Below are 12002 nucleotides of genomic sequence, written 5' to 3'. Positions count from 1 at the left end.
TTTTCTGTGTACAATCAACCACAAGATGAAATGTTTAACAAACATTTATGTCCAAAGTCTTATATCAGACATTTTTTTTTTACCATTTAAAGATCTAATAAAAATGCTTTATTTAAAGAATCCACTTAATTTCATGTCAAGACATTTAAATGAGGTGGGAAAACAGCACTTAATGCATGTGCGTAAAGTTTTGTCCCAGAATCTTGAATGACCCTTTATGCAGATGCATTAACCCTTTCAGTGCGGGAACCGAATTTTGAAGGCCTATGCAAACAGTTTGGATCCAGATGAGACGCCACAGAACGTGGCGTCTCATCAGGATCCAAACTGTTTGCTATTCTGATAGTATTATTTCAAAAAAATCGAAGAAAATGCTAATTTTAGAAATTATGCAGACGACATTTTAGCAGATGACAAATTTCCCAGCATGCAGATGCATTAAGCCCTGTTTTCCAAGAGTGAGGCTGAATTGAATCCACATTATAAGACATCACCTGCAGTTTCATTAAAGACTGCAAATAATGAAATACAAATATATTCCCACCAAAATTTCGCCAATGCACAGTATGATACTTCACCTGCAGTTTCATGAGTCGACTCTGGTAGCCCTTGAAGTAGGAGTAATAGATCTTGCTCATTGTGTCCACATACTCATCCCTCACCTCCTTGGCAACGTGACGCTCATTGGCCAGGAGGAACTCATTGAAAAACCTTAACGCCAGAAAAGAAATATAAATGAACCTGTGAAAACTTAATGCATGTGCTTAACGTGTGGTCCCAGATTAGCCTGTGCAGTCTGCATAGGCTAATCAGGGATGACACTTCCAACTTTTATGGAAATTTTCGTTTAAAAGATGTCTCTCCGAAACAAAAATCCAATTAAGGTAGAGCACCCGTAATGATTTCCCGCGATTTATTTTACGATCATTGCCAATCTTCAATGATCGGTTATTTCCGAGAAATGAATTTTAATTTTTTCAAACTTCGAATTTTGATATATGTTTACATAATTCCTTTATAATACAGTATTTTCACAATAAATATTGACTTTGATCCAAATATCATCTGAAAAATACGATTTCGCGATTTCTACAAAGCTTGCAGAGCCTTTTTAACTGTTTACTTATTTACATGTATATATAATTTAAGCTTGCACTAATGTAAAGTTGTCGTGGCCGAGTGGCTAAGGCGATGGACTAGAAATCTTTTGGGATCTTCCCAAGCAGGTTCCAATCCTGCCGACATAGCATACTTTAATTTCTTTTCTAACGTAATTTGATTTAATATAGCATATAAGCTATGTTTATTGTTAATTATGTTGAAATTTTTATGAACATTCTTCAATTTTTTTAATTAAAACAACGTTATGGCTGAAGTGGGTGATTTACTGCTGAAAAAACGATTCATGCATGTTGCATTTTTATTTCAAAAAGTAAACGGTAAATCTCTCTATTTCTTGGTATTTTTGCCGCATATAGTGTATCTATAAATACTAAGTTCAAAATATTTCTTAAATGATACTATTTTGAATTTTATGATACATATACTTGTTTTTTACCAACCCAATTTCTACTTGGCTGAAACCACTTACATTTCATGACGCTCTTCCATAGATAACTAGAGCTTTGTCACAGACGTGACGAAAACCCCCACATGCCGCATTGACACATAATATTTTGCATGTCGTCTTCACAAAAAACAGCGGACACCATTCTCAATTTTTAAAACGCACTAAGTGACCCCTTGACCTAGTTTTTGACCCAGAAAGGCCCATGTTCTAACTTGGCCTTAAGATCATCTCCATAAAACTTCTGACCAAGTTTGGTGAAGATCGGATGTAAACTACTTGAATTAGAGAGCGGACACCATGCTGAATGTTAAAAAAAGCACTAAGTGACCCCGTGACCTAGTTTTAGGCCCGGAATGGCCCATGTTCAAACTTGTCCTAGAGATCATTTAGATACAACTTGTGACCAAGTTTGGTGAGGATTGGATGAAAACTAGTTGAATTAGAGAGCGGACAACATGGTGAGGTTTAAAATGCACTAAGATAACCCGTGACCTAGTTTTTGACCCGGCATGACCCATATTCAAACTTGACCTAGACATCATCTAGATACAACTTCTGCCCAAGTTTGGTGAAGATTGGATGAAAACTACTTGAATTAGAGAGCGGACAACATTGTGATGATTAAAATGCCCTAAGTGACCCCGTGACCTTGTTTTTGACCCGGCATGACCCATATTCTAACTTGCTCTAGACATTATCAAGATACAACTTCTGACCAATTTTTTTGAAGATTGGATAAAAACTACTTGAATTAGAGAGCGGACAACATGCTGAATGTTTAAAACGCACTAAGTGACCCTGTGACCTAGTTTTTGATCCGGCATGGCCCATGTTCGAACTTGACCTACACATCATCTCGTTACAACTTCTGACCATGTGTGGTTAAGATTGGATTTAAACTACTTGAAATATAGAGCGGACACCATGCTCAGTGTGTAAAAACGTACTTAGTGACCCCGTGACCTAGTTTTGGAACCGGCAAGGCCCATGTTCGAACTTGGCCTTAAGATCATCTAGATACAACTTCTGACCAAGTTTGGTGAAGATCGGATGAAAACTACTTGAATTAGAGAGCGGACAACAAGCTGAATGTTTAAAACGCACTTAGTGACCCCGTGACCTTGTTTTTGACCCGACAAGGCCCATGTTCGAACATGGCCTAGACATAATGTAGATACAACTTTTGACCAAGTTTGGTGAAGATCGGATGAAAACTACTTGAAATAGAGAGGGGGCACTTAAAGGGGCCTGTTCATAGATTTTGGCATATTTTGAAGGTTGTCATTAAATGCTTTATATTGATAAATGTAAACATTGGATCTTAAAAGCTCCAGTAAAAAATCAAGAATAAAATTAAAACAAGGAAAAACAAGAGTGCCAAACTGTCACAAGATACGCCCGTTTTAAGACTTTGGACAACTTGATAACTTTACCATGACCCATATTTGAACTTGACCTACATATCATCTAGACACAACTTCTGACCAAAGTTGGTGAAGATCTGATGAAAACTACTTCAATTAGAGAGCAGACACCATGCTAAATGCTTGAAATGCACTACGGGACCTCGTGACCTAGTTTTTAACCTGGCAAGACCCATATTTGAACTTGACCTACATGTAGATATTGTCTAGACACAACTTCTGACCAAAGTTGGTGAAGATCGGATGAAAACTACTTCAATTAGAGAGCACTTGCTAAATGCTTGAAATGGTTTAAGTGACCCTGTGACCTAGTTTTTGACCTGGAATGACCCATATTCCAACTTGACCTAAATACTGTCTAGATACAACTTCTGACCAAGTTTGGTGAAGATTGGATGAAAACTACTTCAATTCGAGAGTGGACACCATGCTAAATGCTTGAAATGCACTAAGTGACCCTGTGACCTAGTTTTTGACCCAGCATGACCCATATTCGAACTTGACCTAGATATTGTCTAGATACAACTTCTGACCAAGTTTGGTGAAGATCGGATGAATACAATTTGAATTAGAGTCCGGACAAAGTGGCGCCGTTGAAAATGCACTAATTGACCCTATGACCTAGTTTTTGACCCGGCATGACCCATATTCGAACTTGGCCTATATATCAACTAGATGCAACTGCTGACCAAGTTTGGTGAAGATCGGATGAATACAATTTGAAATAGAGTCCGGACAAAGTGGCCCCTTTGAAAATGCACTTATTGACCCTATGACCTAGTTTTTGACCCGGCATGACCCATATTCGAACTTGGCCTAGATATCAACTAGATGCAACTGCTGACCAAGTTTGGTGAAGATCGGATGAATACAATTTGAATTAGAGTCCGGACAAAGTGATGCCTTCCGCCCGCTGCCCGCCGCGGGGTTTCACATAATACGTCCCGTATTTATACGGGCGTATAAAAAGTAGCCAGTACCAGGTCTCGAACCAGTGACCACCAGAGTCCTGGAGTAAGTCTGAAGTAAAAAGGCATTAGCCCTCTCGGCTATTCAGCCAAGTATACACATAATAAGTATTTTATACCTTATATAAGCAATCTTCGTAGTTTCGTAAATTTAAACGACAACAACAGAACTCTCCAAATTATTCAATCGTTTCGCATTGCAACGCTTTATAATTTTTAGGTTTTCAAATCGTCAAAAGATACATATAATGGATATTGGACTATGGTAAATGTTCATTAATACTGTTTCCTCACAAATATCATAACTAAAACGAAAAAATTTGCGAATCTGAAACAACTTTTTTTCAATTTTGTCAATTTACCAAACCGTGAAAAGATCCCTTTAATACGCACCGACCGACAGACCGACAGACAAGCTCACTCCTATATACCCCCCTAAACTTCGTTTGTGGGGGTATAACAAGTTATACAAAATTATTGTCTGTAAAAGAATACTTATTTCATCTTGTTTAAAATTTTAACACCTTTACTGCATCTGTACACACCAACTGCATGCCCATATTTGAAAATCTGGATGAATTATGGAACTGTCATATACCCTAGGGTGCAAATAAACTGGACAAAAGCCGAGCGTGGGGTGGTTTTGAAATTTTTTTATTTTTTTTTTAAAGCATGGAAAGCCTACCTAAAAATGTGCATGTAGCTCAGTGAAATGATGCTGATTAAGAAAATAATACATTAGATTATATTTGGAAAGGTGCCCATTAAGACAGACTGCACAGTTATCCCAGAGCATGGCTTAAATATAAATAATTTTCCAACCAAAATAATGGTGGGTACTTTCTAATAGATCAAGCCTTTGTTCCTTCTTTAGCAAGGCCCCTTCTCCTAAGAAAATTTCTTCAAAATGATACATTTTCCCCATATGTCAAGCCAACTTTGGGAAATGTCTCCCCCCCCCCCCTTTTTTCTTTTTCACCCAAAATGGAAGGCCAGTGTCTTTCCCCAAATCAAGAAAAAAAGCCCTCTAGATTTAACTAGGATTGAGTAAGGCAACTAAAATGCATAAAATGGGTATCAGTTATTATAATGCATGAAGGTCATGGTAAGTTTTACGGTTGTATTGGTTAAAAGTATTTGCAAATTAATAATCCTTCTTAATGTAAAAATGACTGGATATATTCTTCAATCAAAAAGGTAAATACATGTTAAACAACATGAAGCCAGTTTCACTGAGCTCTTTATGCAGATGGTGGAACCATTAAATAAAGCTTTCAAAGATAAACATATCCTTATCAACACACCGATAATTCTATAATCCTCACCTAAATTTCAGCATTGTGTTTTGTGGTATCTGGTAGTTGGCCATTGGTTTTTTAAATGAGTTAATCTTCTGCAGCAGAAACTCTCGTATCTTTGCTATAGCCTAGAAAAAGGGAAAGAAAGATCTATTTTTTACTTAGTGCTTTCATTTCTGAAGAGTGTCTCCGATGTCTTTGACAGACTTAACTAAGAAGGTTATTTCGACAAACTGTAGAGACGGACATCATTTGCATTCTAATCAGAATCTAATTAGGTTTATCAATAGTCATCATCATTAAACTGATCAATTAAAATTAAAAACTTTAATATATGTGATAGTCTACCATTCCTAAAAGTACGCTTTAAAAACTGATAGTGGCCAGTGCTTGCATTCAACAATCAATTTCAGTCTAAAATTAGAAAATATTTTTTAAACTGTAATTTTTTAATAGTGTAATGCAGTTCAATATGAGTTCAAATTTAACACCTATAACAAAACAATTCCGTATTTAGAACTATTGGACTGTACTCTGTGAAAAGGGGGTTTAATTGCTTGCGCAAAGTGGCATCGCAGATTAGCCTGTGCAGACTGCACAGGCTAATCTTGGACAACACTTCACGCACATACCTTAAACCCCCTTTTCACATATGAAGGCCCAATTTATTTAAGCAACATTTGAAGCCTGTATATTTTCAAACTCTGAAGTATTTGCCTAGGGTCTAAGTGTACACTTTGTATTTAAGTCTAAGCATAGATTGGTGAATATGGGAACAGGCAGTCTTTATAAAGGACCCAAAATCCATGAAAAAGTACACAAATGTTTGACCTTCATCTTGAGTTTTTCCAGAATGTCTCTGACATCAAGGCTGGACTTGGCGTCCCTGAATGACTGCTCCTTGACGAAGTTGATCTTGTGGTTGAGCTCATGTAGCTGCTCTAGGAACTCTCGCTCTGTCACAGGTGTGTCCAGGATGTGCCTTGAATGACGTTTTGTATTTGATTCAATCATGATTCTGCTAGACATCTGCTCATAAAAGATTGTTAACCATCCTTAAATACAACAAGCGATGTGTTTGTGAAACACTATGTCCCCATATATTTGACCTTTGACCTTGAAGGATGACCTTGACCTTTCACCACTAAAAATGTGCAGCTCCATGAGATACACATGCATGCCAAATATGAAGTTGCTATCTTCAATATTGCAAAAGATAATGCAAATGTTAAAGTTTGCACAAACAAACAAACAAACAAAGCAACAAACCAACAGACAGGGCAAAAACAATATGTCCCCCACTAAAGTGGTGGGGGACATAAAAAGTTCAGGTTGATTTGTTTTTCTTTTTCCAAAAAAATGGCCACAAACTACTCATTATCATCAAACCACAATAGGCAATGGGGAACAATTTTGAGATTGCCCTCACTCATAATTGCTTATGACTTACTTGATCATGCTTTCAGGTATGACCATTTCATCCACAAACTGGCTCAACTCTCCACGTATGGACTGAAACATTAAACAAGAGGGTCTTATTGGTACTGAAACGCTCATCTCACTAGTAGTATATTTGTTTTTAGATGAAAACATACTAGTTTATCAGGGTAAGTAAACAACAGTTAAGGCCATCAGACAAAGGCTATAGTCTACATGTACAAAATATTCCCTTAAAAGGTCAAATTATTCTGCAGCTTCTAATCAAATAAGAATCATAAAGTTTCTGACCGTAACATGTTGTGAGCACAGTCCGGAACCCAAACCAGAGACTCTGTCTATCTATTTTAGCTACAACTGACCTAAAAAACCTCTTCCCTTAAGCAAAAAAGTTCATGTATTGACATACACATTTAAAACAAACATACTTGTTGACCCTACAACTGCACCTTACCTGTCTGTTCTTGAGTTTAACGTTCATGGCCACACTCTGTTCCTGCAGGGACTGGATCTCTGTGCTGATACTGCTCAGGTCTGACTGGAAACCATTCAGCATCTGCTCCATACGCTGAAACACACACTGACAACTTTGACTCAGATGAAAACACACATTGTGACAACTATTACACACTTGAAACAGGTCGTGAGAAATTAAATGCACATGAAACAGGCTGTGAGAACTTTAGATGCACATGAAAACACACATTGAGAGAACTATGACACACATGAAACATGTGAGAACTTTGATGCACATGAAACACATAGTAAAAACTTAAATGCACATGAAATACATTGCAATAACTTTGACACCAACAATAAACACATCTTAAAAACTTTGACTTTGAGGAAAAAATAATTATGCCTAAAAAATCACAGGTACAAGGTGCAAGGCTTAATTTTCCATTCGCCAAATTAGCCAATGGCTACAAACTGACACATTTTGATGAACACAAACTATTTTACTGAAAGCATTCTTATAAAAACCAATAAAATAGCCATATGGTAAAAATTACCAAATTGGTTCTGATCAAATGTAAGTAGTCAGACAAAAGGTTCATTTGATAGGCCAAATGGTCAATCCTACCAGCCATTTCCTGGGCAAAAAAAGAACATGAATCGGAAAGTAAAGATATTGATAATCAAGAGGGCCTGAAAGGCCCAAAGTTGCTCACCTGAAATAACAAGATATTATTGGGACAAATCTTCTGACCAAGTTTCATGAAGATCGGAAAATAAATGTGGCCTCTAGAGTGTTAAAAAGGTTTTACTATAGCCATATAAGGAAAAATGCCCCGCCCCCTGGCAGCCATGTTTTTCAACCAACCGGCATCACTTTTGAACTCTTCCAAGATATTATAGGGATGAATATCCTGACCAAGTTTCATGAAGATCAGACAGTAAATGTGGCCTCTAGAGTGTTAACAAGCTTTTACTATAGCCATATAAGGAAAATTGCCCCGCCCCTTGGAAGCCATGTTTTTCAAGCAAACATAATTATTTTCAAACCAATCCAAGATATCATTGAGACCAATCTTCTGACCAAATTTCATGAAGACTGGCCAATAAATGTGGCCTCTAGAGTGTTAACAAGGTTTTACTATAGCCATATTATAAGGAAAAATGCCCCGCCCCCTGGTGGCCATGTTTTTAAAGCAACCATAACCATTTTCTAACTCATTCAAGACATCATTAGGACAAATCTTCTGACCAAGTTTTATAATGATCACAAAATAAATGTGACCTCTAGAGTTTTAACAAGGTTTTACCATAGCCATATAAGGAAAAATGCCCTGCCCCTGTGGTGGCCATGTTTTTCAACCAACCGGCATCATTTTTCAACTCATTCAAGATATTTTTGGGATGAATCTTCTGACTGAGTTTCATGAAGATATGACTATAAATGTGGCCTCTAGATTGTTAACAAGATTTTACTATAGCCATATAAGGAAAAATGCCCCGCCCCTTGGAAGCCATGTTTTTCAATCAAACGTAACCATTTTCAAACTCATCCAAAATATTAATAAGACAAATCTTCTGACCAAATTTCATAAAGATTGGACAATAAATGTGGCCTCTAGAGTGTTAACAAGGTTTTACTATAGCCATGTAAGGAAATATGCCCCGCCCCCAGACGGCCATGTTTATCAACCAACCGGCATCATTTTCAAACTCGTCCAAGATATTATCGGGATAAATCTTCTGACCAAGTTTCATGAAGATTGGACGATAAATGTGGCCTCTAGAGTATTAACAAGATTTTACTATAGCCATATATAGCCATATAAGGAAAAATGCCCCGCCCCTTAGCAGCCATGTTTTTCAAGCAAAGGTTACCATTTTAGAACTCATCCAAGATATCATTGGGACAAATCTTCTGAGCAAGTTTCATTAAGATCGGAAAATAAATGCGGCCTCTTGAGTATTAACAAGGTTTTACTAAAGTCATATTAGGAAAAATGCCCCGCCCCCTTGAGACCAATCTTCTGACAAAATTTCATGAAGATTGGATAATAAATGTGCCCTCTAGAGAGTTAACAAGGCAAATGTTGACGCCGCACAACGCACAATGGACAAAAGGCGATCACAAAAGCTCACCATGAGCACGTTGTGCTCAGGTGAGCTAAAAAGTAGTATCAAAATTTCACATTAAATATATCATCAGACATTTGTACTTATTTTTAACGGATTTGAAAAGTGTTCTTGTAAGTATAATCTACCAATAGAATTCATGTTACCCACCTCTAGTATAGTGTCACAGGCTGCTATCTGAGTATGAAGACTGGCAATGTTTTCGCTCTCCTTAATATCTTGGCAGGGGTCAAGGACAAATGTGGGTAGCACCTAAAAAAATGCATAGCTGGCAGGTCTTTTCTACACTACTGATTTAAAGCCAATTTTGGGATATTTCACAGTTGTAGGCCTGTTCACAATCGTACAGGCAATTTCACAATAGTATTGGCCATTTCACACTTGTACAGGTTATTTCACAATCTTACAGGCTATTTTACAATCTCACAGGCTATTTCACACTTGTACAGGTTATTTTACAATCGTACAGGCTATTTTAAAACTTACAGGCTATTTCACACTTACAGGCTATTTTACAATCTTACAGGCTATTTCACAATCATACAGATTATTTCCAAAATATTACAGGTTATTTTTACAATCTTACAGGACATTTCACAACCATACAGTCTATTCCACAAGACTATTATGACATTGAAAATTATATTTCAACAATGATACACGCTATTTCAAATTGTACACACTATTTTACAATCATATCTATAGCCTATAGGCTATTTTACAATCGTATAGGTTATTTCAAAATTGTACAGGGTATTTCACAATCATACAAGCTGTATCACATTCATGAATAAGCCTCATGACTATTTTAATTATTTTGAAATGCTCTAGCATTTAAATAACTAATGAGTACAATCAGCTAGGAAAATGATAAGCTTTTTGTTAAGAAACATTGTTATTAAAATGTAAACAGAATCATAAGAGTTTGACAGGATTCAGTGTTAAGGAAATACTTGACATACCGAACAAAATAATATTTCATTATATTTGAAAGAGGCAACCTTAAGTTTAATGTTTGTAGCTTGCTGATAATTTTGTTTGCTTAACACATACAGATGCTAAAGAACCTATGATTACAGCACACAAAACATAAATGTCTACAGAGGTCTATATATAATGTTTAAAAAATGCAAGTAAAATAGTGGCTTGTTAAAAGTTCATCTATCAATGCCTGTATCGAGCGTTAAAGTAGACTAGTGCAAAAAGTTATGGTTGTCAACAAATCAGACAGTATTTGTATTGCATCAAATGAAAGGAAGATTAAATGATGAAAGACACATTTATGAAAATTAAAATACTTCTTTTGTTTAACACTTGCAAATTTAAATAAAAATTAACATTTGATTCTGATTTAAGCTTTTAAATAAAATTATATGGATTACTGGAGCATTATAACTAGGCTATTTTAAGGTAAACATTTATTTGCACAAATCAAAGATAGTGACGGATGGGGTATTAGAAGGGGCCAATACATTCAGCATAATACATTTCTTCTGCAACTTCTTGGTGTATGCATTTTAAACAAGAATTTGAAATTTCATTAGTAAATGCTCATTAAATGACCCACCTAAATCCAAGATTAAATGTATGTTTTTAAAATTTTAATCATTTGTATGGTAAAGGATACAGTCCTGAATGGAGGCATTCTCAACTTGCAGCAATTCTGACTCGATCTGTCTCGAGTACTGGCGCAGATCTACACCCTATACAAAATAAAGTATGATAAATATAATGCAGCATAACAAAATTACACATGCTAAATGTCCTTATCAGAAAATCACATGGTTAAACAGACTAGACACCAACATATCACATGCAACATGTCCTTATCAGAGAATAACATTGTTAAACAAACTTATCAAAATATAACATGGTTATTAAACAGATAATATACATGTAGCATATGGTTAAATAGCCTCAACATAATACTCTAGATGGTAAGATTATCTGCAGCCCTTTTGTACAATACATCTTTTGATCCATGATGTACACTGGTCACACTACTCACTGTCTTTAAGGCTTCCTTTACGATTTCATCTTCCAGATTCTCCTGAATGTGAACTGTGAATGTAAATGAACAAATCAAATTAATTTAAATCAGTCACTCCACTAAGCAGGTAAATGCGCTATCCCGAGCTGAAAATGGCCCTAGTCTACTTTACCATAATTGACAACAAGTGTACATGTGTATACCTTGGTATTATTTGTTTGGTTATATGAAGAAAAGGCTGTGGCCAAATAGAAATTTCCTAAACCAAATTTGCTGATTTACAGCGATTGGCTTATCAGGTATATGATTTAGTATAAAACTATGCCCGGTGGTAGTCAGTGTATTTTAATATTGATATATAACAACATTTTACAAATATGATAAATATTATTGAATTCACAGTCAGATTTGGTTCAAACATATCACAGAAATTTACAAAATATATCTTGACATAGAGATAATGCATGTTTTGTATGATTCCCTGATATCAATCATTTTGTTTACATTCAAAACAGGCTGACTTGAGATGACGTAAGGCAATATATGCGTGTTCAGTGAAAAAAAACCCATTCAGATTGAATGTTTATTATATCTAATATTTTACTAATTCAGTGAATCAAATTTTTAAGTTAAGTTGGCCCTGATGCCTATTGCAATCAAGTGCTCTCCCTTTCCAGATGTGACATCTTGATACAACGCGCGTAGTGGATGCATTGAGTAGTTAAA

The 12002-nt window shown here is 36.0% G+C and overlaps 1 protein-coding gene across 1 annotated transcript in view; it reads right to left on the bottom strand.

Moving 5' to 3' along the window:
- The window catches only part of LOC127837317 (vacuolar protein sorting-associated protein 52 homolog), a 34787-nt gene that overhangs the window by 10920 nt on the left and 11865 nt on the right, over positions 1 to 12002 (bottom strand). Inside the window, exons 3-10 of the mRNA XM_052364278.1 lie at positions 11295 to 11347; positions 10914 to 10989; positions 9437 to 9504; positions 7152 to 7265; positions 6711 to 6772; positions 6092 to 6242; positions 5288 to 5388; positions 579 to 711 (exon numbers count right to left, since the gene is read on the bottom strand). Coding sequence (XP_052220238.1) covers positions 579 to 711; positions 5288 to 5388; positions 6092 to 6242; positions 6711 to 6772; positions 7152 to 7265; positions 9437 to 9504; positions 10914 to 10989; positions 11295 to 11347 — 758 coding nt within the window. The remainder of the gene's footprint in view (positions 1 to 578; positions 712 to 5287; positions 5389 to 6091; positions 6243 to 6710; positions 6773 to 7151; positions 7266 to 9436; positions 9505 to 10913; positions 10990 to 11294; positions 11348 to 12002) is intronic.

The sequence above is a fragment of the Dreissena polymorpha genome, chromosome 7, assembly GCF_020536995.1.
Source record: "Dreissena polymorpha isolate Duluth1 chromosome 7, UMN_Dpol_1.0, whole genome shotgun sequence".
NCBI lineage: Eukaryota > Metazoa > Mollusca > Bivalvia > Myida > Dreissenidae > Dreissena > Dreissena polymorpha.
This window is presented reverse-complemented; position numbering and strand designations above follow the sequence as displayed.